This window comes from Saccoglossus kowalevskii, chromosome 1 (assembly GCF_978046115.1).
Source record: "Saccoglossus kowalevskii chromosome 1, keSacKowa6.1, whole genome shotgun sequence".
Taxonomy (NCBI): domain Eukaryota; kingdom Metazoa; phylum Hemichordata; class Enteropneusta; family Harrimaniidae; genus Saccoglossus; species Saccoglossus kowalevskii.
Window position 1 is genome coordinate 39,033,261 of NC_140641.1, and position 26,613 is coordinate 39,059,873.

General features: G+C 34.1%; 2 protein-coding genes across 12 annotated transcripts in view; one reads left to right on the forward strand and one right to left on the reverse strand.

Annotated features, from left to right (window-relative positions):
* The window catches only part of LOC100368706 (elongation factor G, mitochondrial-like), a 47,847-nt gene extending 40,690 nt beyond the window's left edge, over nt 1–7,157 (reverse strand). The window contains exon 1 of the mRNA XM_085501956.1: nt 7,042–7,157. The gene's annotated coding sequence lies outside the window, so the exon portion shown is untranslated. The remainder of the gene's footprint in view (nt 1–7,041) is intronic.
* LOC102810162 (muscleblind-like protein 1) overlaps nt 3,286–26,613 on the forward strand; it is a 34,724-nt gene continuing 11,396 nt past the window's right edge. For 3 of the 11 annotated variants that reach the window (XM_085501957.1, XM_085501965.1, XM_085501964.1), the window contains exons 1-7: nt 3,288–3,511; nt 15,774–16,311; nt 18,987–19,163; nt 23,165–23,350; nt 23,583–23,828; nt 25,623–25,688; nt 26,113–26,245. In XM_085501957.1, the coding sequence (XP_085358083.1) occupies nt 16,153–16,311; nt 18,987–19,163; nt 23,165–23,350; nt 23,583–23,828; nt 25,623–25,688; nt 26,113–26,245 (967 nt within the window). In that variant the 5' untranslated portion in view covers nt 3,288–3,511; nt 15,774–16,152. Of the gene's footprint in view, nt 3,512–7,107; nt 7,289–15,773; nt 16,312–18,986; nt 19,164–23,164; nt 23,351–23,582; nt 23,829–25,622; nt 25,689–26,112; nt 26,246–26,613 lie in introns of those variants that run through there. The other 8 variants (XM_085501959.1, XM_085501963.1, XM_085501966.1 and 5 more) reach the window with 7 other exon arrangements.

Sequence of the window (26,613 nt, forward strand, 5' to 3'; positions counted from 1 at the left end):
GACTGTTTTTTTAATCAGATGCTCTCTAGAATAGAAACTGCATAAGATGCAAATCAATTACATTACATCAATAATCAGATCAAGTGTTAGTAATGAGGAAAAATACAAAAAAGAAAATTGAATCAAAGGTTTGTATCAAAAACAAATGTAAACAAAAATAGTGTTTCAAGTTAATCTAAAGTTTGACTGGGCTCAATTATACTTATAAAGAATTGTTTGACTTTAATTTGTCAATGCTGTACAAAAATATAATTATTTATATAGTTCTGTATTGTCTTTCAGACTTAGGTATATATTTTTCTTTCTTTTTTCAGAATCTGCACAGAGTTTGTTTTCTTCCCTACTCAGTAAGATAGCCCCTTCCCATTAGCTTATCTAATGCAACGAGGACAAAATGCTCTAGGGTTTCATCTTCGTCCTAACAACATGGGCAAGTACAGTCTTCAGAGAAGTGTTGTTTTTCCATTTTCCTTTTCTTTTCGTATGCTAAATCAAGCGTATATGATACACAGTTCGTTATATTGTTCTAATACTAATTTACTTATAAAAAATACCAATTATATTCTTTTACAATTAGAGCTGGGTCGAAGATTTTCATTGCGGGGATGACATATACTTGGGTTACCATTTATACACTATTATATTTTATTTTATTGAAAAATCAAAAAATAAACAAGAGATTGTATGCAAGTCTATGGATTACAATAAATGTATTCACATTGACGTTTGGTGTGATTACTCATATCATTTAATTTCTTTTATATCATACACCAAATTGGTATCCAATAAGGCCACTTCATTTGTATCTACAATTTTCGTTGTTTAATTGGGAATCTAAAGAAAAAATAGAGACGGAAGAAGAATTACTCGTAGGTCGTCAACAAACCAGTCTCGACGATGGGTTATTCATATTTTCTTCATACCATGCATCCATTGGAAAGTACGTTCTTTCAATACGCTTTTGTAATTTGGCTTATTTTTCAGAAATTTGCATTTTAAAAATTATAATACCGTAAAAAATTACTACAGGTTAAAGTGAGTCGGGTACTGGCAGGAGTCCAATACACTGGAGATTTAAGCACAGTCCATTTGTGAAGGAGCTGGTACTTTAATAAATAGGTGGATTATGAAATGTACACCAAACTGGCATGGCACATATCGCGGTGTTATTTTTTGTTAGGAACCAAAATGTTGAATTTTGCCGAATTTGTAATGAGGGCGCTTTTGTGATGCAAAATGTTAGTCGTTCTGTCTATGGAACTACGTTCTATGTTTGAACAGATTACGTCACTCGTTTATAACTCAAGTCATTTAGTTTACTCGTCAACATTTCAATGACAAGCCCCAAGGCCACGCGTCTCTTTGATAAATTAACAATCGATGTTTGACAATGAAAATGCATTTGCATGTTATAACTTGCGTAATTGATCGAGATCAAAGTCATGAAATTGCTCCTGTCGAATAACATCCAAAGCTTGATGTTATTTTCTAATCACCTAAATCTAAAACTTATTTTCTTGAATGATAATATCCTAAAAGCTTGGAGGTCGTCATGCAGCAAGTAAGTAATCATATGGGCTGCATCATCCACAGTACTGTCTCAATCTTTACTAAGACACGAAATCGTCTATGGATATGCTGGCGACACCATTATAGTTCTCCTAGAAAACTAATAAATCAGATATAATGCGCTAAATATCTGTCACGCTCTGAAAGTACAAGTGGTGGGTCATTGGATTATAATCCAGAAGATGAAAAAGTAAGGAATTCGTACGAAAAAAGCAAAGGGTGTCCAGTCAGGGATGAAGATAAAAAAACACTGAGTAGGATAAGAAGCGCCCATTGTGCAAAACGGTGCGCAGAAAGGATACTATGCTTTGCACGGAAAATACGGTAACACTTTATCATAAATAATGGTGCAACCCTAAGTGGTACACTATACCACTCGTCTGAGTGTTTCAGTGACCGGATCCACAGAAACTAAAGCTTTCACTCCCGGTGTTGTTACCCGGAATCACAGCCCGGGGTGCGCGATATGTTAATGAAGGTGACACAAACCATATACTTTAGAAAACAAGGTCTATGGACAAACATAACTCGTAAACCAAAAGAAAGCGACATGACAATAGAGTAGTTGACACTTTTAATTAAAACTGCGACGCCACTTCATGTAAATTTTGCCATGCACGTACATGTACACATCAAAACAAAATTCCGTTGGAAACCAAACAAGAAACAGTAAGCCACTCACTCTCGGCGGGCGGCCAATGACCGGGCTCAACTACTCCAGACAAGCCATGACAACACATTGTACTTAACAGGGGTAACCTTTTTAAGAACTATACACAGAGAGGTGTATTTCATATAAAAGAAGTCTGTAAGATGTACTCAAACCTTTCATGGCACGCCGCCAAAAAACAAATCACGAACTCGTATATTACAAGGGACACTTGTTTTTGCTGGGGTGCGTAGTCTAAAGTCGGAAAATAAGTGAAATAGTCCACATGAAAAGAGGCAGAAATAGAAAATACAAACACGCCTACATGAGCAAAAAATCTAGTAAAAAGAAATAAAAAGCCTACGTCAATTAAAACCTAGTATCTCAGGTCAACTAAAACAACCATCCTGAAAAGTGACCCGTACTTCATTCATAGAGTTCAAACAAGTTTTTAAAAAACTCCATGCAACTTTGAATAGTTAGTTTTGCAACAGCTAACAATAGCTACAGCGATCCAGTAAAATTGCGCAAATATTCCTTTTTCCTTCTCATTTTCGACCGTAAGTGTTAATGAATTTGACCTCCTCCCGAGAATGAATAGTACAAAAACAGGTCAGAGGTCACCAAACTACTCAAGGTCGATTGAGGTCGCATTTGGGAGTTTTGGGTGTAGAATTGGAATTATAACTAAACCATCTGCTGTATCATGCTATGCAATAAATACAGACGGTTGTGCTAAGCTAAGAGTGCAAAGTTCCACAAGAATGTAGTGTGTACAGTTCACACATACACAATGGCAAAACCTCTACGGGGTCAAGGCAGCGTCGGGCCATTTATGTGACGACATGTACCACATATTTAAGCGGTGGCGGCCATTAAAAAATCTATATACTAGTTATTGCAATTTGTAATAAAGATATATTGTGCTTTCGCGCGTCGTGCGTAGAATAACATTAATGTTGATGATGATGCTGGACACAAAGTACGGATGTCTCTTGAATATTAAAAGCTGTTAAAATGAAGTTTTATAATGTCGACTTTCAATGTCTGGCGTTGGCGACTCACTACGCATGCGTTCGTGTGATTACATTCCGGTGTGCTATAGTGTGTCAGTTGACGTGCCACACTCACACATGTCGCTTCAAATTGCAGCTCAGTAATTCCCAATCAAGGCATTCTAACGGCTTCCAAATCACCCAGCCGTCTCTCAGCTTTTGCTTCTACTCATCTCCAGCGGCACTGCGGGGCTTGGCAGCAATCGGTGCAGTTTGGACGCTGATATATCAACTGCAGGTAATGTCAGCATTAGTATATATATATATATATATGTTGATCGAACCGCTGCCTATTATGTATGGTGGGCCGGTCTGTCTGTTGGTCGTAAGTTTGCCTTGTTGTCGAGTCTTGACCCGATCGGCGGACGATCTCAGCAGATCTGTCAACAAAAACTTCACACCGCGGTGTTTATCCAATGCATCAACACCTTCTCGCAAAGTGAGAAAGGTGTGATCAGAGCATGGCAGTGATTTTATAGCTGTGGTGTTCGTTTTAAGAATGACGCGTGGCGGGTTTCACGTTGTGGCAAGTGGAAAGCAGGAAATCGACAGCAGACAGTCATTTGCATACAGACATGAAATCGACGAGACACACCAGACAAGCCGGGTTGTACGCACCTTCAATCCGAAAATAACGGCGTACCAACAAGAAAGACGCGCCGATTGTGAAATTAATATCGAATCTCAGATCGAATGGCCATAATTAACGCGCGTTATATCGATGTAGCGGAAGTGAACAATGGTCGTTAGTTTAAAAAAATGATCATTTTTTTTCTCAGAAATAGCAGCCCTCGAAACTGGCATGGGGAACAATGTAACTAAAATCCGATTTCCCATTAACTAATCGGCATCAGCGGAACAGTTATTAAAATAATTACCAAGGTCGAGAACGCAGCCATAATTTATTACTAGAGCGGTGTAAGTGTCAACTCGCATATAATTGTTTTTTTGTCTCAAAACTAATTAGATGTAATTGTAAAAAATATTTTTAATAACTTAAAAAAAAAAACAGTTCTCGGTTTTACAATAAGATAAAATCCCATGTATCTTAGTGTCAGCCATTGCTGGCATGCGTGGTTGCTATTAGCATTACGTCACAGATGGTATGATGAGATGACCCTAGATGCCCCCAACAATGCTGATGTATCAACCAATAAAAAGGACTTGCAAGTACCAATGTATTATAACAGTTGTGGAACGTGCCTTGGCATTTCTACCTATGTAACATGTTTATCATTTTTCAACAGTCATTTTAGGTAGTGTTATTTAGCCGATGGGATGGCTTTTATATTTGGAATGGCAAGAACATTTATTAAACAAATAAACCTAGCTCAGACATATAGATTACGGTTTACATTAGGTGTCTGGCTACAGGTAGCATTATACTGCTGTCACCCTGCTATTACCCAATCTGTTCAATTATTTCTATTCTGTGACACCTTTGATTTCTATGAGTGATTTCAAGACAGTTTTGTATGACACCATATTTTGCATATTTTCTAGAGTCATAGTTACAGTCTTTTATTGTTCCTTTTGACATTCACTCTCATTCAGGCATCATGTACATGTATATCATTTCCACTATACTGACCACACCCACAACTTTACTATTGTTACCAATGAACAATGCCATGCTTTGTTCCCTAATCAAAGCTTTTACAGTATTGCATTCACAGATTTTGTGTTGTTGAGTTTATTGTTTATTTGGCAATATGAGTTATTCCACCAGACAAAATTTAAACAGTCTTGTATTACATGACTAGTAGACTAGTATGTGTTTGCAGTTCAAGATGGCTGAACACTATTGATCTGTTTTTTTCAAACAAAATTTAAAGAGGAAGTCAGAGATAATATATTAATGTAGTGGATATAGGTTAAGGTCGGGTCATGATCATGATCATTAACTACAAGGCATTACAGGCATTATATTCAAGAATATATTGCAAATCATAAAATGCTGTGAAGGCTTTGTTGTAGTTTCTTTTCTATGATGTGCAACTTGACTGAATCTAACAGTTAACATTTTCAGTGTTTTTTTTTAATGTCACAGCTGAATTGGATGTCAGTTGCTAAGAGATAAGAATCACGCACATTGGACAATGTCTGGTTTTTGAATGCGGGTCAGGTACAATGATGTAATCATTGTCGTTAGCAACCAGTACGGTTACGATTGAAATGTTGACAGCTATTCAATTCAAAAACTCACCTCAATGACCCTGTGTATTTTATCACAAACTACCTTTAGCATACATGGCACTTGACAGTTTATTGTTTACATAATCTTCATAATCATTTTTAATTTTTGTGCATGGATGTTTTGATTTATACTTAACTACTAATGCTACAAATTGAGTTGTCATTTTTGATAATGTTTATGATATCATTTAATAGCATTATGTCAACAATGATTCATTGAGAATAGGGACCTGAAACTAATAATGAGGAAGTGATCAGAATAGGTTTCAATTCTTGATGATAAATCCTACATATGTGTTTGCACAAGATTATAAGGATACAAGGTATTGACTTACATAACTGTTTAGAGAAATAAAGTTAAAAAAGGCCCATAATCAGTTTGCACACTGCACTGATCTGGCTGCACTCCAATATTGTTTGATTATTTTGAGACCATGCGCAGTTGTTAGGCTGATAATGAAATGTCACATGTTTAACACAGAATAATCTGTTACCTAATTGTTTGGAATCTGTTTTCCATCAATAATTTGAAAAAAAGAAAAAATTCTCCCTACACAGTTGATAGTTTGCTAAAAATAAATATTGATCCGTATTTTCAATATTATTTTAAATAGATTAATGTGGCTGTGTGGATCTCTGTATGTGTGCAACGTTAAGTATGAGACCTGCATATTTATCAAACGATGGCCATCATCATGAATATTTGTAGCTGTCAATTCAGTGGGTGCTTAAGCTTCTCTTAGTTCCTCTATTCATGGACAAGATACACGTAACTATTACGCAGTGTCTAGACAGTTCTTAATGTTATTACAGCATACACTTGATTGGTTCATTTGGGTTTGGTTCCATGCCCATCCCGTATTTTTGAATCGCTGAGCGTCTGTTGAATGACGAATTAATAGAACGGCACTTCCTGTAGCGCAATATATCGATTTTGTGTAAACTGAACTGAAAACTGCGATTTTTTTTTTCTTTTTCTTGAATCTTGTTTACAAATTCATATAAATCATTCACTTTTTTGTTTCAGAGTTCATTTCATGCCTAGATGTTATTTACACAGTTCAGTTTCTCTTTTGACCACGTGGCTAGAAAGTCTACAGACATGTCCTGTTCCTCTGTAATTTAAATATAGATCTTGATAAACATGATTGTTCTATTTTTAACCTGTGATTTTAAATTTTAACCAAATTTGAAATATAGCCAAGTGTTTCTGGTTGTATGACTATTATCGAATTTTGTGTCTGATACTGTGTTGTTACAAACAAATCGCCCCCTCAACTACCGGGCGGTAGACATTTGCCATGTAAACCTTTTCCAAGGTATAATATCATACATCTACTGAATGGTATGCTGAAAATGAAATGAAATAAAACAAAAACCTTCTGAATGAACATTTTTTCATTTTTTTTTTCTTAGTGAACAACTTAGATGATAATATGAATTGCAACTATAGATAGTCTGAACAAATTTTTTATAATTTTTTTCTCTCAATTACAATACCATGTCTAGGTTTTTCTTTTCAAAAAAAAAAACAGTAATGAAACTGGTAATTAACATAATGAGAAACATTACTTCCGTTCGTTCTTGAATCTCAGTGCAACCAACCACAGATGTAGATTCTTTTGGCGTGACTGGGCATTACTTCCATTTGCATGAGTCTGTCAATCATTAGAAGAGGGATAGCATGGACAAAAACAGTCTGTTGATTACATCAGTGCAGTTATTTCATTCTGGTGGTATGCAGACATGTTCAGAGGTAGGCTCAGTTAATAGCAGACAAGACTAGCTCTAACCAGATTCAATCAGAGACAGTGGCAAGGTATGTTGTATGTGGGCAGATTTAATCAACTTCTCTCAGGTACTTTTTGTGTGTGTGTGATGAATTTCAAATTTCTCCCAAAATCGATAATCACTGGCAAGATATTGTACCCAAGAAACACAGGTAGTTGCGACAGTCTAACAAACTACCAATAGCTGGAGATGTATCAGGGATAGTATGCACAAATGAGGGAAGATGAATTATGACACTGATAATCAATTGATGAATAACATCATAAAAATGATTGTTAGGTTTTTTGAAAGGTTGACTGTTGGATGAACTTTATAACAGTCAATATATATTTTGTAGTAATCAGTATTTTTTGCAATAATTTATCCATCCTGTCTTGAGTTCATTTGTTTCTCTCACCACATGTATTATGTAACAGTATCTGTATCAAATGTGAGATCACTATTTATGTTCACCCACACATCCATCATTTTTAAATATGTTGTTCATCAAATTTCAGAAAATGAAATCTCTAATATGTTTGTACTATACAATGCGTTTTATTATTAGTCTGCAGCTTGTACTGCAAAGACTAGTCGTATGAATTATTTCATCCATGTCAAATTCGTTTTTTGAATATTGTGGCTTTTTTTCAACACTTCCTAAGCAGTTTTCTGCAACAAGGAATAACGATAAGTTTCAGTATCTTAGTTTCAATCTTCATGTCTTCGTACAAAAAATAAATGGGATTAGCGGGAACCATATTCAGGTCATCTTAACCCCCAGGGTTGTCTGGCTAGTAATAATTTATAAATTTATATTCAAAACTACAAATAATGGTGTCTTCTTCAGAATTCGATCCACACTATGAACCATGTGTTGTCACAAGCTGCCAGACCAGTCTTTTCGTGTCCCAAGCTGTTAAAAAATAAAGCTAGTGTACACCCACACAGAAACTAAAACATGCTTTTAATCCGGCTTTCAAACATGGCTGCACTTATACGTAAGGGTGCATGCTGGTCAGGTAGCCTGTGTGTTTTAGTTTGACAGGTAGCAAGATAATCATCTTCAGAGAAAATAAATTATAAGTGTGACTTTTTACATACAAATGAGATCACATAACCAACATTGATACATTTTAAGTTATTTGGCTACAGTGTGTCATTGCAGGTTACTAACTGCATATTGTAATGGCAGTTCATGCATCCAAAGAAATGTGGTTTTAGTACAACTGCCCTGGTGAGTGATATACTGGCTGATTCATTGTATTCTAAGTTGAAAGCATGATTTCATTTTATGTGATAAAATGCCCTTGTCTTTGTTGATCTTTTCTCTACCAATGAGGAAGCAGCTTGGTTAATGTTGTTAGTATATTTTAAGGTGTGGATAGAGCCAGCCAGTCAGTCAGCCAGCCTGCCAAACATGTCCCCTTTTTACCTGGCTGTCAAAACCTGATATTGTCCGATATTTTGTATACAAAGGGGCAAGATTTATTCAACAGTCGGTGACCCGAGATTGGTAGACTTTGTCAATAGTTTAATTGACGGGTAGCTTGGCAAGCTTTGTTGGTGATGTAATGGTGTTTTTCAGTATTTCCATTGACAAGCCGGGCGGTTACAAGGTGATTTCTGGCAGCACACTGGTCCATTGTTATCTACCCTAGACATGTTAGGTTATATTATGTAGGAGAAATTATTCATTATCCAATTTGTATATCCAGTTATAAATTATTAACACGGATCACACCTACACATAGCTTCCTGTGGTGCCTAGCAGGGAACTATACTTTGTTCCAACGGATTGGGGTCAGGCAGGGTTATTTCAGGTCATCGATGTGCCACATGGTACTGTTTCCCGCCTTGTTGCGAGAATCAGTTATTGGCCAATATGATGATTTAGTTTTAATGTTCACAGCAGTGGTGCCAGTCAATGTTGTCCTAAAAAATTGCTCTTAACAATTAACCAACTGTCATCCATGAAGGTAGAACATAGACGAGGCAGGGTTCCAGGATCAGGTTATCAAAAAAATGGTCTCTACATATTTATCTAAAGTGACTTTTATTAATCACATGTTTTAGGTAGTTTTTTGGTGATTTTTAAGTGAGAGTGCAATCTGTGTTGAATATTCAGGTTCAAGAAAATGTATACTGTAAATTCATTAATTATTCACAGGGTGTTAATTTTGTTATTTTTGTTTATAAGTAAAATCTGCTAAATTAAATCCTCATGAATGTGTAAAATAACAGTATAAGTCATTGTTTCACTGGCATATTTGTGAACTTTAAACTCAGTCAATATGCTCAATATACCAAAATACTGAAGTTAAATGCCAGTGAAAATAAATGGTTTTACAATAGGCTGTAACTCTGAAACAGACAAGGCCTCAGGCCATTTTCAGTTGTGTTGATTTAATGCAGGGAGACCTTAAGATGTGAAAGGTAATGCTATATCGCATTTTCATGAAGATTTTTTTTTGGAGTTTCAAGAAGAATAGTATAAATAGGTTATGACGCTATATAAAAATGGAAACATTATTTTTATACTTTTATAAATGTCTATCAGTAAATGCTGATAAAATTGTGAAATAAATATACTGTATATACATATATAATTTGTATGTAATGTAGCGATAGCAATTTAAACTGTGTTAGAAATCTCTATCGTTATAACAAAACCCACTTGATTTCATGTGGGATCCGAAGATGTTACTAAAGAAATGTTCTTTGAGGTTTGTAAATAGATCAAGTTGTCATGAATTGATTCCACTGTATTGCAATTCCTATTCTGTTTGTCAAGTGCTTTAGTCTCTTTAGCAGTCAGCAATGATACGTGAGGCTATATGTATAGGTGTAGGAGATGAATTTTAATCGAATATGCAAATTTAAAAAAAACAGTTCATGTAATTATTCTTGCCTTATAATACAAAATTTACATTAAAGACAGCATTTCGGGAAACATTCGACAAATGTACTTTCAATCTGAGTCTATATTGTAATTTCTGCAAATATTTGGTTGTTCCATTTTTAATTGCAATGCTACAAGAAATATAAAAGCTACTTATTTATTGCTGGTTACTAATCCCCCGACTGGCAACCAGTAGCAATTTGTTTCAGAAAACCAACGTAGTTGACATTTAGAGTGGATGCATACACGTCTGCAGACACAGACAGATTGATTTCTGGTTGCCATGACGACATATATTGGTGATTATGGAAATGCAGTGAGGACTGAATGAATATCCTAATTATTGTCTTTCGGGTTTTGGGATTAGCATATTATAATGATTGTGACCTCAAACTAGGTTATGATGGTTGACTTTGTATAATTGCCGTACCTTTCCATGACCTTTTATAGATTATTGCTAATTTATGTGTTATTTCCACCATCTGTCCATGTGTCTGTCTGTCATTTTCTGTACAAGAGATATCTTTCTTTTTGAATTCACATATTATAAATCACTATACTTTTACAGCTAGAAATTTTCCAATTACATTTAAGAGTGTTGATGAGGACAGAATTTTGAAAAATCATTGCAACTCCCTATCAAACAGTAAGATCACTGCTTAATTAAATTGCCCCTCATAAAATAAAGCAGTTTACAGTAAGCGCTCTTAGAATTTAATTTTTTTACACCACATTGAAATGCTATACTAGTAAATTCTTTGGCTGAATATTGTGGTTGGTTTGTAATGATTAATTCCAAAATGCATTGCTGTTATAAAACACTTCAATCTATCCAGTTAGGCATCTTTATTGCATTATATTGTAGTGATATCTATTCAGTAATGCGTTGGTATCATTAACTATTTCTTTTTATAAATAGTAGCTATTATTACAAAATAATTGATGACCTGAAGTTTAAACGATTTTTGTTATTTATTTCCACTCCAGGAATGTCAGGGAATTTTCTGTCTGTCTATGGAAGGAGCCATTATAAAATGCGACACTCATATATTGATTCAAAATGTTCTTTTAAACTAACCAGTCTTGGTCAGATGTGCCTAATTTTAAATGTATTGCTTGCTAATTTTTGTTTTAAATTAATAATGTAAGTATCACATTCTAAATTCTGAAATATTTATCTTAAATTTAAAACTAAAACAGATGTGATCAATATTCAAATTAGGTAGCTGAAATATGCAGAGCTACATGACCTTGGCTTGTGACATCTCAGGTGTTCGAGGTCAGCAAGATGAACAAGGATGTTCTCGATTCTATAGATCTTAAAAACTGATCTGTAACTCACACAGATTTGTTGTTCAAAAAAGAGGGAGTAAAAATGGTGAATAACAATTATATACATAATAAAATACCATATGCCATATGCTAATGCATTTTTGTTTGGCAAATAAACTGCCTTGGTATAAAATATCACATTTTTCTTTAAATTTAATACTGCAGGTTAAAAAAATTGAATTCCAGTCTAAGAATGTAATTGCAATTATTTCAGGAATATGGATTATGACTTGTTGATGTAATTTTCTGGCTGTGTTGTCTTTAATTTCTTTGAGTTAATATTTGTTAAATCTTCATTGGGTGAATTTCTAGACTATAGAATGCGCTGTGTGATATTAATAAATATTATCACGTGGCTGACATATGGGCATGGCTGCGAGTGTTCCATTAATGTTCAAGATCTTTTGAGCTCTTTCAAATTCTTGTATATTTAAAGTTTTGGAATTTAAAGCCAGTTTTTACTGAAATATAATTAATAGTGCATTCATTTTTTATAACTCAAAACACACACACTTACATGAATTTATCTGTAACCATACCAGATTTTCACTTTTGTTCTTGCCATGCTTTATATGCTCATGACAACCATAGACCCTCTAACTGTTAGAGGGTCTATGTGACAACCCATAGAATTGTTGTCATAGAGCTCTTACAAGTGGCATGCTAGACTATCTCAGGAATTTTCATATAATCTGATTAAGTGTTGTTTTTTCCATGATTTTTGTCAAGCATTTGTTTTGGATTGGACAAGCCGTATGGTTTATCGATGTCTATGCAAACAAAACAACGCTAAGCTACATTAGAATAGCGCATAGACTGCAGTTCACTGAGTAGGCAAACCATTATGTTCACCTATATGGTTTTTCGGTATGTCTAAGTTGGTGTATATTTATACCTCTTGTGTTAGTATCATACCACGTATGAAACAGTCTTAATGATAAATGTATGCCCACTGCACCATAGTTAGTGATTACAATTTCCAATTTTCTTCCACAAAATCAGTTATTCTGTAGAGAACTGACATTGATGCTTTTAAAGTGATTGAACAGCTTCTATGTTGTCTAATGACCAATAGGTCATTTTGGGCCAGACATATGAGACCCCTTAGCTTACTGCGCCATAGTACTGGTGACATAGGTCACCATACACAAGTATTCGCGGTGAACATATTTTTGTAGTTCAGTGCAAATTATACTGTCTTCAAGGGGTGTGACTTTCTTGTATTTCATTAGACCTCTGTGCTAATCTGTCACTGAAATTGCTACTTTAAAATATCTGATCTATGTTGTGGCATGTGGGGGAGCAATAGTATTCTCTGATTAAAAATGTTTTTATTTATTTCTGACACCCCCCCCCCCCCGCCCTCTAACAAAAACTGATTTGTTATGCGCGATATATTATGCTGAGATTGTTCCATTTAGCAAGACTAAATTCAATCACATAGTTCATTCCAGTTGGATGTCTGGTTGGCTAAATATCAAGATTGCATATTCACATTGGAATGGAATCAAAAATAGCATAACTGAATTCAACATTACATACTTGGTATTCGGCATTCGATATAGTACACATACCAGGATGATTTCTTCCTCTCTCTAATTCTCTTGGATCAGGTGCTATTTGATTCTGAAACAGGTTTGTATTTTAATAGATCCATTTCAATTCCTTGCGTGACAGGAAGTCCATATTGCTGTACTCTGGAAATATATATCGGTCTGTTAAAACAGTCTGGCAGGTCATGAGACAATTGTGAGGACATTTCTCTAATTCTAACTGCAGAAATATTTATTTTCTCTCACGAAAAGACAGACAGGTTATTATTCAGTAATCAACAAGTCTGGTTTCTATGGCAACCAGCTACTACATGTCTGCACATGGGCATTAAAAGAAGATAATTTTCCATGCTGTTATACAAACTTATTAGTTATGCAAATCACGACTAGATTGTCGATTCTTAAGATGACATCATGTCTGGCGAATTTATATGCTAGTGTTCAGTGTTGCATGCTCATAACAGTCATTCCAAGCCACTGGCAACATATTTTTGAATTATTTATATTCAGTATTAGAAGATTTTACATCTACAAAATTAACTTCTCTCTGTTTATAATTAATTATTTGTTTCTATACCAATTTTCATATAATACACTAAGGTATGGTTATACTCTTTTAATTATGTTTTGCACTATAACAACACCAAATCATAATTGATGACAATTTCATGTCAAAAGCAAGACAGGCTAAGTTATCTGCTTTATTATAACCATTTAGTCTAAACTAGATAATGTGTTAATCATTATCCTTTTTATGTCGTTTTTCTCTCGATTATATTGCCTGCATCTGCGTTTACATTATCATTTGCATACCAATTAGGTAAATTTGCCAACATGGAATCGATACAAGAATACTAAACCATGTGACTATGGAAATGGTTGTTCTTTAATATTTATAATTCATATGTTGTAGTTTTGTCAATAGAAAATGTGAAGTACTGCTCAGTGTTTTAATTAATGTAGCAGAAGTCAGAGGTGAACATATTTTGTCTATCCCCAGTAAAAATAACAGTGACTGTCTGAGTTTCATGGATATATTTCTGTTAATATTTATAAATTGTTATCAATATATTCTTAATTGTGCATGCAATATTCATATTGCAAATGTTCTTTGCATTTGGCAATGTGTCATCATTATTATTATTAATTCATGAGAGCTTATAGACCTTTTGCATACAATATTCATTTCTAGACATTGAAGATTTCTCAAGACTGATCTTATGATCCCTTCAATTTTAATAATCTTGCAGGCTGTACTGGTCTGTAATGTACTGTAATGTTACTGGTCGCTTTGTTCTTCATACCTTGGCTGCTAAATTTTGGGATAGTACAGTAACTCACATGCGTACAATTTTTGAGCTTTTCACAAAATGATATACTGCCTGTGCTTTAGTCCATAATATAATCTGAAATAATAATTCCATCTATTATTTTCCTACAGAATTATCCTATATCATACCTCCTTGCAGGAGCTATACATTTTGTACTGATTTGCCCTCTCCCCCAACACACACACACACACACACACACTCACTCAGTCAGTCACATGACAGTACCACCCAATATGTTTCTACCTAATTATCCGATATCATAATTCATCACATGTCCACTACATCCATCTCTTTGTCTATCTGTCCTTCCCACACTCATTTATATGGATACAAGGTTTAGTAAAAATGAGATGTTAAGCAGTAGACATGATTCAGGATCAAACACAGAAGAAATAAATTAACTTTCTCCATTTTCTTACAATTAGAATTGGAATAATGGTGAGAAACTGCAAATCTCATGAAAAACTTCAATTAGTAAAAAAATATTGGGTGTTAATAAACTTATTTTACATTTCCACTTCCATCTATAATAAACTGCAGCACATCTACAACCATAAAACACTTCAATATTCAAATGTAGTTGCTGACACACTAAAACTCTTCACATATATTTGTAATCTGTGGGGTGCTGTAATGGAATTTTTACTTGAGCACATGGCAATTGTTGTGTTGCTATGGTTTTGAATGGACAAGCACAAAATTAGGTGCTTCCAATAGCATTGGACTAAATGGTCTACATGTACCAATGTCTAATTCAGTGCACAATTTCATTTGAGGGGAATCAAATCTCAGAATATGAAATTATACCCAACCAAGTATGTGTGAACTCTGGAGTTCATACAGAAGGCCAGACTTGTCAAAACTGTAGTTGACAGAATAATTCATTTAATGATCTAATCCCTACTTATGGCTGATAAAATAGTTTGCTGTGATAACATGAATTGTAGTTACACTTGGCTTGTACAAACAAACTGTTGACACACATTGACAATGGAATGAGACTTATAACCTTCATGTTCTTGTGTAGTGAACTGGATACTGTAAAATACTTTCTTTTAGATGGAATAGATTTTTTTTCGACTTTTTGGGTGTCATTTATGGAATTTATTTTCGTTAATTTTTAAATAGTTGAATGTAAAATATAGGGAAAAAAATATATTCACTAGATTTTATTTTCACTGACTTGTCCCAATGAAAAATAAATTCCAAGCAAAAAAAAGTATTTTACAGTCCTGTAAAACACCTACAGTATTAGAAATGTATGTGCTTATTTTATTATTTTTCTCACCATAATTGTGGTGCAACATTTTGGACACTTCTAAGAATGGACATATTATCTTATTCGGCAAGTTAAAGCAATAATGCAGGTTGATTTTAGAAAAGTTTTTTATTTTTGTCTGTTTTTTTTTTTTGCAGATTGCAAGCATAGGCACATAGTGAATTACAGTGACCAGAACCGTATGTAGCTTGAGCCTTGGAGTTGATAGTAACTGGTATGAAGTTTTATGTCCTCCTCCTCCTTCACAATAGCTTAACATAGTGCTACCCTGGCAACAAGGCAACAAGTCCATGAATGAGAAACAATTCAAACAGTACTGCACTGCTTTTATCAAGGTACTCCAGCCAGCCAAAGTAGCCAGCAGTTCTGATTCTCTTTTTTTGACTTGGCCCGGCAGCAGTCCAATATAGACCTCTTAGGTTGATTTCTTAAGCTTGCCAGCTGAAGCTCCGCTTATAGCCCCATATTGCAGCTTAATATTGGTCAGCCTTGGTATATTCATTCAATTTGTTTATTATGGCACTGAGGGACAATCGATGGTTGACGCTAGAAGTGTGCAGAGAGTTCCAGCGTGGAACATGTTCAAGGCCCGACACAGAGTGCAAGTTTGCCCATCCATCAAAATCCGTCACAGTAGAAAACGGCCGTGTTACTGCTTGCTTTGATTCGCTTAAGGTATGTATACCAATGTCCCCATTTCCAAGCAATGTTACTCACTCATTCTGCATGTAACTTGTTTATGTCACATTTCTTTTTGCTGCTGTCATGGTGACTTTTGATTTATTGTCCGCTTTGAATGAAAAATTGGCTTTTTATTATTATTGCTTGATATTGCATGTCTTAAATGTGCTGCCCATGCTATATTGCAGAAATCAGTTATACATTCCATGATTAACACTTAAAATGGATCTACTCTCTCTACTGCACTCTGCATAATTCAAATGTTGAACTGTTGCCAAACAAATATTGCTTTTCTGTGAAAAAGAAATGGGTTGGTGCTAAAACATGTGGAGATTTCATTTCTCATCAGGCATCACAATAATTACTTGGTTGTTCCATCAATTGGGGTGGGTTGGTTACTCTCATGAGACTTGGTACCATTGTTAACATCCTTCCAATGTGAAACCATTTCCTTAATTGTTTCGCTACACTGAGATTTCTCTGTTTGAAACCATACTACTTGTACCTCTAATATTAATTCACCTGTTAGAATAGATGATATTGTTTGTTATATGTGTAGCAAAAAATTGGGATGAATGATCTGTACAGTCTGCAAAAACACCAGCCTGCCAATGTTTGGTCTGTGTTAAACCATATACCCAGTCAAAAATAACACAGTTTAATGTCAAATAAATCAATTTATATTTAAAAAAAAAAATTATATACTCTGAGCTGCCTATAAAATGAGTGAAATTTGGGAGACCAGTAGTGCAGTCTAGTTTAGTAATATTAGGAATAGTAGAAAGAGAAAAAATACCTGAATACTTCAATTGTAAATAGAACATTTCACATAACTTTCTGTTCATAGCAATGTATGCACTTTCAAAAAGCTGTTATATGGAAAGATATAACTGCACATTTCACTCATGGGATTAAGAAATTGTTGTAAAAAAACAGAAAATGATTTCACAATCTGAGCCCCCCTCCAAGAGTGCAGTTGTTTTGCATATGGTAAATAGCTAACAAGAGATACCTTGAATTTTTATTGATTTCCTGGTTTATAAATAGGAGCCTGTCATTATTAAAAGTGTGTTCAGCACTAATTCCGGTTTCAAGTTGAACTGAACACCTGGCAATGGTTCAGATTGTATTTTGTAATGGGATTTTAACTTAATCCTTCAGGCAAATAACGACACAGAATGTGTAAGTCCTATGCTCCTAAATCCTTATTTCTTGAAATATATATTGCAATGGTTACTGGTTTAGTATCTTACAGAGAATTACAGAAATAGAGTTATAGTCTTAATGACACATTAATTATTTGTGTATTTGTTCACTACCTATTAAAGTTGAAACTACGTTAACTAGGTACAAAAAATGATATTACATTAATATGAAAGTGAAAGTGTGCTCAAAATTCCCGGCCCTTGTCTTAGGATATCTAACCACTTTTAATTGTCAGTATGTGTAACCAATGAGGAATTATAATATCTTGTCTGTTTGTGACAAGTACTCTTGAAGTACCGTCTCCCTCCTAGTTGTAAGTTTGAAAGTGTAATTGTTGTCACTATTATATACACCAGTGGCAAGACTTCATTTATTTAACTATTATTTTTGAGATCTATCTTGTCAATGGGATTCATATTTTTAGTTGAAATTCAATCTCACCAATTTGATTGATATATTAATAACAAGAATATTTTTTTAGTATCGTAGTAATTATGGCTGTAAAATATTTAATTTTGTGGGTTGTGGGATTAGTCATTCAATAAATACTTGGAAGGAAGGAGAATTGTATATTTTGATTAGTTAAGTCTGGATTTATAAACATGACCGGTTTTGGCCAAATGTGCTATCGTGAATGTGCATTTTCCACATAGTTGACTAATATTAGTACAAGTACTGTAGAAGTGAATGATCGTGTTTCTTCTAACTTTCCAGTCATGGTTGCAATAGATGGAAAAAATAACTTCATCGCAATCATGATGTAATTAATAGTTATCAAAAATCAGATGTGAAACTCAATATGTAAAAGTATGTATGAAATTAATGCACCGTCTTGGCAGAGGCTTTTGGCGTATGTTTTTTTTCTCTGGTCAACTTATTAGGTCAACTATTTATATATGCTTCAGACAGGACATGATATGCCTCTGGGGTTTTAAGTTCTATTTATTTGGAGGTTATGTATGCTGAATATGTTTAAATTGTTAACACTTTTCTAATGTAAAAGACAAATTGGCTTTGTGTGCTATGCTAAGAGTTGAAGGACAACTAAAATTTCTCTTCAATTTTGGCCTAAATATAGAAATTGCAGCAATAGCTATTTTTAATGGGTTTGTAAAGTACACTTTGTGGAGATTTGTTGTAGAGTAAGGGTGCATTATCTCATCTTAAAGACTCTACAGTCAACAATTAGGTGTATACAGTTGGGCTTCATTGTGCAGTACTTGTGGCGAGGCTTGGAGATCAGAACTATTGCTAGAATTTGAATTTTGAAACTGTGCTATAACATATGATCATACCCCCAGTACTATGCAACACTGAGTTTTTTTCGGTTATGATTCATTAACCAATTTTATTATATTTAATCTGTATTTCAGAATTGCTCTAAGGATATGATGACAATTTATTGTGACCACTCTTCACTGCCATTTCATGTCGCCTTGGTGTTATTTTATATTATTTTACAGGCAAAGTGCACAAGGGAAAACTGTAAATATTTACATCCACCACCACACCTAAAAAATCAACTGGAAATTAATGGACGAAACAATTTAGCAACTCAAAAGATGCTTCAAAGTTTGAACCAACACATACAGTTTCCGACTTCTGCGCCTCTAGTGGCAAGTCTGGGCAACCCAGCTATGGTAAGTAGGTTTGTGATTCCATGCTCTGTCTTAATCTTATCATGTGACCATGGTGTATATCATTCGCATTTGGCAACGAAAACACTAAATAGCATTCTCTACAAATCTGCATCTGCATTCATTTGAAGCCTATTTAAACATACAAAATTTCTCTTATTAGAGCCAAGTTTTGAACCAGCACTGTAGCATGTAATGAAAATAAAATTCCAGTGCAACACTCAATGAGACGCATATTTTGAGGTCATTTGGAACTGTTACCTCTCATTAAATTATTATGGCAAGCAACAGTCACATCCTGGGATGTAGCAACAATTTACTGATTTACCCGGTAATAGAATCACATCACTGGGTGCAAACGTGCAGGCATGAATATATTTTGTTGGCATTTTGGGTTGGACAACAAGCAGGAAGGGATGTATATAACAACGTTATCAAGAGAATACTGCAAATGATGTACTCAGGCAGGAAGGGATTGCATCAACTTCCACTACATTTGGGTAATAGAATCACTGATACCTCCTTTATCCATAATTTGCGATATTATTGTAATAATCTCATAGTATGCACTTTGCGATATCTTGGTTGAAATAATCAATGTCTTGGTTGAAATAATCAGTGTCTTGGTTGAAATAATCAATGTCTTGGTTGAAATAATCAGTGTCTTGGTTAAAATAATCATAGTCATACTGTCTTCATGCTTTCTCTGTGGTAGTCTCATGATAACCTCTTAGTACAAAAAAAAAAACAATTGTGTTAATGTACTGTATTTATCGGAATAGTAATTGCAACAGAAAATTTTTTTAAAAAAAAATAAAAAATATTCTGCTGATCATTGAAAGCTGTCACATCTGCAACAGCATGTCACGCAGACATGCTTAGAATATAACTGCAGCTATCTGATTAGGGGGTTCAAGTCATTATTGTTGTAAATATGATAATTTATGCAAAATATACATGATGTCTGACTCTTCAGTGGCCTGACACAACCACCTGACATGAACACTTTTAAAATAGGACATTTGGTAATTGGTCGATGAGGTAGTTTCCTCATTAAATGAACTGTATAGTGAATATGTACATACGTATGAAAGACCTATCAGTCAGTTGTGATAAAGTTTGTTGCAACCCATGCCAGTAAGATTGAGAGAGATCACAATACCGGTAGATAGAACTACCTTATAGCTCATTATTTATTCATGAGCTTGATTGCCACGTTAATCGTCATATAGAAGTAGTGAGGTTTACATTAACCTTTTTTCACTTTTGAGTGTATTCACTTATTGAAATATAAATATCTCTAAAAGAATCAGCATTTTTATGTTATAATTAAAAAATAGTGAGGTTTTACATGACCAAAATTTGTGTCAGTAATTTATTATTTATGGCAGGTCAAATTGCCATTGATATCTTTGAATGTATTTTACTGCTTTCTGATGGCTTTGTAAATTGGTCACATAACATTTGCAGTACTGATCAATTGCTGAAAAATTTTGTGCAGTAATACATTCTAGATTTATTTTGTCAACATATTTTGGGTTCAGATACAAAATGATAATTTTCCCTTATACATATTGATATAATGTGATAAATTCTGCAAGCAGGTATCGATCATGTCTACAGTGACATCACATGAGAGTAAGTTTTAACTCAACATTTACCGAGTTTGGTTATAACAGTCGTTAAACATTAACCAGTGATCAATGCATAGATTAAAACACTTGGCTTAATATAGTGTAGAGCTTTGTTCATGTGGAAAGACACCTTAGAAGGAGTGAACAATGAGATATTCACTGTAGGGGGTGGTGTAAACTCTGGATTACAAAAGAGTCTAGACAACTTAACCAAACATTCATTTATAATTTGCTGCATTACATGTTCACTACAATATTTGTAGAGCTACATGTATTGTCACACCTTGGTCCATGCATGAGATCATGACTAAGGTGCTGGTAAAAAACTGCATTCAAGGGAGTTTAAGCCAGATTAAGGTTTTTGTATTACTTGCCATGCATACAATGCATTATGGGAGAGATATACCTAATGAATACGTCAATTAAAATTCACTTAAATAATTAATATTAACTAAAAATAAAATAAGTATGTAATTGTAAACTGATTTCTCAGAGTAGAGTGAGGCAAGTGAGTATTGGTCACCATCATATTCAGGAGGAGTATAACGTACTGTAGAGGAGCGCTTGTAACTGAGTTGTTTTGTATTTAACTTGTAGGCATGGAACAGAGACTAATATTAATATGTAAATGACTAAACTTACATAACAGCTTCAAATCAATATAATAATTTATAACTATTTTGATAATTTTGAACCAAATGGACATAATTTACCATTGCCTAATACATTTACCAAGTCTTTCAATTATATGAATAAATTATGCAGGTTTATATTCAAGAAAGGTGATATAGAGTGAAAGGTGTTTAAACGTTTATTAATAGGTTCACTACAGCCACCAAGAAATGTATGACAGCAATAAGTAATATCTTGCTACTAATTACAACATGAAAAATTTATACTTATCTCATGATCAGGTTGTAATTCTGATTTGACTGCATGGATATCATATTATATATTTTTTAATTAATATACCGGGTAATTAATATATCGTATATATCTCTAATAATATATTATTATACCTCATAGCCCTACCAGCCAATCAGATTCACATATTTGGCGGTCGATATATAATTGCATATTGACTTCTCAACAGTCAAGGATATCATATTAGGCTCCAGTGCTTGTGCAGACTCTATGATAGATCTAAAAATTGCTTATTCACCATTAATGTTTGTCAGAACAATTTGTGAACAGGTCGAACAGCTGTAATATTTTTTGCTCAACAAAGTATCTTGCATGTGATAGTAATTTGGAAGGGCTTATGGAATATACTAGTAAATCAACAAATCTGTATATCGACCTTGGCCTGGTCAATCTTCAAGAATATTATATTCTGGATGATTATTAAAATATAATTTAGTTTGGATATAGACACACACCTCTGTCATTTTACATAAGTGTATGTGTTACTAATAGAGCAAACATGATAGTTCCTCTATTCATAGTTTTGGGTTATATATCTACTACTGCCATAATTTATTTTGGTTTCCAATTGTGTTTTCTTCATATTGTAGTTTAATTATTTGCATTTCTATTTCTAAGGGATAGCCTCAAAATGTTACAGATGCTCAATTTGTTGAAAAGGCTTTCATTATGTGATATTACATACATACAATATATTGTTACAGCTCTCACACTTAATGATTATGCAGTTGCCCTGGACAACGATATTTAGCCCATTGTAACAACCATGAAAATAAATCACAAATACAAAAATAAAATATGTTTTTTGTTTCAATATTCCTTACATTTTTGCTGGAGAAAAACATTCAAAATAGTTTTTTTAATGAGAATGTCAGTAAAAATGATCAGAAAAATAACAACGTCATATTAAAACAGTGATTTTGTGAGATTTTAGTGTGTTCATGATTGAACTGTGAGGGTGCTATTTGCCATATCATTCATGTCTGTGGCTTGTTAGCTTGTCCAGCTATTATTTTACAACGGCGACAATTCATACAATTTCAAAGTGACAACTTCTTTCTTCATTAGGTGAAAAACCATTTTGCAAAACTGATTGACCCACTGACAAGTTATTTTTTTAAATTTTGAGTTCTGTTACCCTCCATAAACTGAGAAATTATGTTCTACATTGTGCTATAAGAACAGCTTTTAAAGTTCATCATAAGTCATAGTTCAATGTATTTATCATTATACAGCATCAAACAACAATACTGGTACTAAAAAATCACATGTTCTAGTCCATTAAAGTCTGTACTTATTGTATTCTGTACTTACTTATTAATTCTCGGTATTGAACTGAGTATTTAAAAATAGAACATTATATTCTGCTTATTCTTTGCTTGTACAAATAATTTCAAGTGGAAAATCTTGCAATAATTTCACTATATGCTTTCACTTTCATTACAGGGTCCACAATTTATTAACAGCCCGCCTACTGGTACAGCATATAATCCCTACCTGACTCATGTCCCGACTACTCTGTCACATGATATACAGCTTAATACAAACATACATGGGAATATGTTACCAACACAACACATGATAGCGCCTGCTGCAGCTGCCCAAAAATTAGCTAGAAATGATAGGTTAGAGGTATGTATCACTTTATTACACAAAAAATGAAAACAAAAAATTTGATTTAAATTATTCAAAACTTGAAATGGAATATTTTGCTGTTACTGTTTTCTGTATCACCTGGAATCAGACTCTTGTGAAATGTTTTTAGTATTAAAATTCTGTTTTTCAAAATGTATATGCTAATAATAAAACAAATATGCCAATATATTATGTAATCTCATATCGGGGTTCTTTTTCTAATGAATAGACATGCCGTGAATTTCAACGTGGTAACTGCACACGTGGTGAGAACGACTGTAAATTTGCTCATCCTGGCGAGCATGTTACCATAGATACCACTGACAATACCGTAACTGTATGTATGGATTACATAAAAGGGAGATGCTCTCGAGACAAATGTAAATACTTTCATCCACCGCCCCATCTCCAGGCCCGTATCAAAGCAGCCCAACACCAGGCCTCCCAGGCATCAGCTGCAGCTGCTGCAGCCATGGTATGTAACTGACCTGTAGCGATTCCAAACAGTCGCTGTATCACTTTATAAGAGAAAAAAAATCAATGAAAAAGCAGAACAGTAAAGCCAAAAAAAACGAGTTGCATGAGATTGTGTTCATATCATTCCATCTGTAAGGTCATCTATCATGCTGCACCAGCTAGACAATTATTATTTTAATTTTAAATGCTTCTAGTTTATTATTTTGCATTAACTTTATGCACAGCTTGCTGTAAAACATTTATAATTTACTGTATTCTAACCTAGAACTAAATGTTTACTTTTCTTTCGTCAGCTTATTATGCCATAATTATTGCAATGCTTTTGCTGTATCTGCCATCTATATACCTTCAATTTAAAAAACATTGTTTGAACTTTGATATCAACAATAATTTATGAATCAAAAGTATAAAGTTTGGTGACGATCAGATATCATTCACACAACTGACCCATTAATATGTTAAAAAAGCAGCTGCTTTTAATTATCATTTGCGAGGCTTACAACATACATTGCATACACAAAGTTCAAATTGAAAAAAATATTGCCATCTTTCCATGTTGAAGCTCTAACCTTTGTCTGCTGTGATTTTGCAGTGTTCAATTTCTGTTGTGATATCCAAATAACTGTTTCTGTGTGTTCTGATGTACTTTGTAAATTGTTGGTATAATTTGCTGATTTGTTGATCAATTTTTTTTATATATAATTTAATCTATTCTGTCGTCTACACATGTTTTAAGCACCATTGATTTGACTGTCTAATTTACTTTAATGCATGTCTACCAGCAGGTCTAACCATTGGTTATGGTTCCTAGATTTGCCTGTGCACCATTGACATTTTTATTAATAATCGAAGACTTATCACCACTGTAATCTCTCTCTATATGTTTACATATATATATTTACAGTCGGTCTTATTTACTATGAGTTGAGTTCAGAGCAATGCATGTGTGCCTGTCAGCTGTGTATCTACGTCAACTGCCTTGAACATGTGACCTGGCCAAACACGCCTTCCTGGGAAAATAGACTGTTATTTCACTTTCAATAAAATAAAAAATAAAACTCAAAACAAACAATAAACAAACAAACCAAATTACTTCTTCTGCTTCTGTTTCTGATTGATATTGTTGCCATGGGAATCAGGTAAATGCAAATATTGGTCTTGTCATCCTATTTGCCATGTTTCTTGCCTTTCATTAGTGCATCCGAACTTATACAAATAATTTCTTTTGAAATCTGGATCAATATCATTCAAATATTATGTCAAATAATTCGTAAAATACTAAGAACAGACTAAGAACACCTAGCTATAGAATCTTGATATCTACATGATGTAGTTTCTTTGACTCACTTGCAAATTGAAAGGCAGGATACACAGTATAGTTCCTATAACATTGTGCTGGCCTGGCTTATTAAAGGTACTGATCTTTGCATGTCTGGTTTTCAGGAGATCACTGACACTACAGCTTCTGAATGAATTTAGAAGGCCATTTTTCTTTTTTCTTAGATTCACTATGACGTGCTGCTGTCAGCTGTATATTATAATGTAATTTCACGTTGGCATTCAATGCATTGTTCTTTCTCTGATATATATATATATATAGGCCGCCTTATATCAATCACCTCAACACCATTGATTGCATGACGGTTCACTTACATCCTCCCTTTTGCTCTTTTTTTTTTTGTTTCCACCCATGATGCATTGCTGTGCTTGCTGTTTATGTTAATGACTCTGCCTGTCCCATGCTGCAATCCCATTGGCCCATTGCCATCATGTGCTACGCATACTAATAAAGCTTCCGACCACGCCTGATAAGAGCAACAAGAAGCGAGCCAGAGACCCTGCTGATGAGATATTACTGGTACTGAACTGTCCTTGCTTTGTGCCTTTCATACCAGATTTTTAGAGTAGCCAAACAAATTATTTATATTACGTTATAAAATTTGAATCAGTATATAAGTTAGTGAATGAACAGTTTTTTTTTTCTCTTTGACGTTTTGAATGAAATTATTTCTGATCACGCAATGATAAGAAAGATATCACATTTCGTTTATACAGTTAATTGTTTTGTTTATGCTTGTGTGTGTTATTGACATGTAGATATTAATTGTAGAGTGTGTATAACCGATAATAAAACTCATGATATTAATTATATTGGAAAATATACAACAACTACTGGCAAATTGTATTTACTGTATTTCGACTTAATTATTAAAAACCAAAATCTATATTTATTAAAGACTGCCAGCCCTATATCATATTCTGTGTCTTCTCCCTCTGTCTAGGCTTTGCCAGGAATGATGCCATACAAGAAAGGTCCGGGAGCAATTTTTCAAGGTGCTAACCACAATCCATATCAGCAGGCTGCCTTGGCTGGTCTACATTTAACCCAACCATCACCTTATCTACAGTCACCATGTAAGTGAAGACCCCTAAAACAATTGAACAAACGTCTACTAGTAAAACCTTCCCACAAGTAATTGTGTTAACTGCAATGATTCATGGGAATGTTTTATTGCAACTGTTTTGAGCAGGCAATAGTTGTGGGATATGAATGTTGCTAACATCATAAATACCCAAAAGTCATATCCAGAATTTCACATAATAGTTTACACATTACTGAAACATAATTCTTGGTAAATGTGAAACAAAACTCTCTATTCACCATAGATATTGTCTCAATGGGAATGCTAACACACACTGATAAATGCTAATAGTTTTCTAGCTTACAATATAACTAACAAGCCATGCATGGCACAGTCCCTGCGGTTCAAATTTCAGACCTT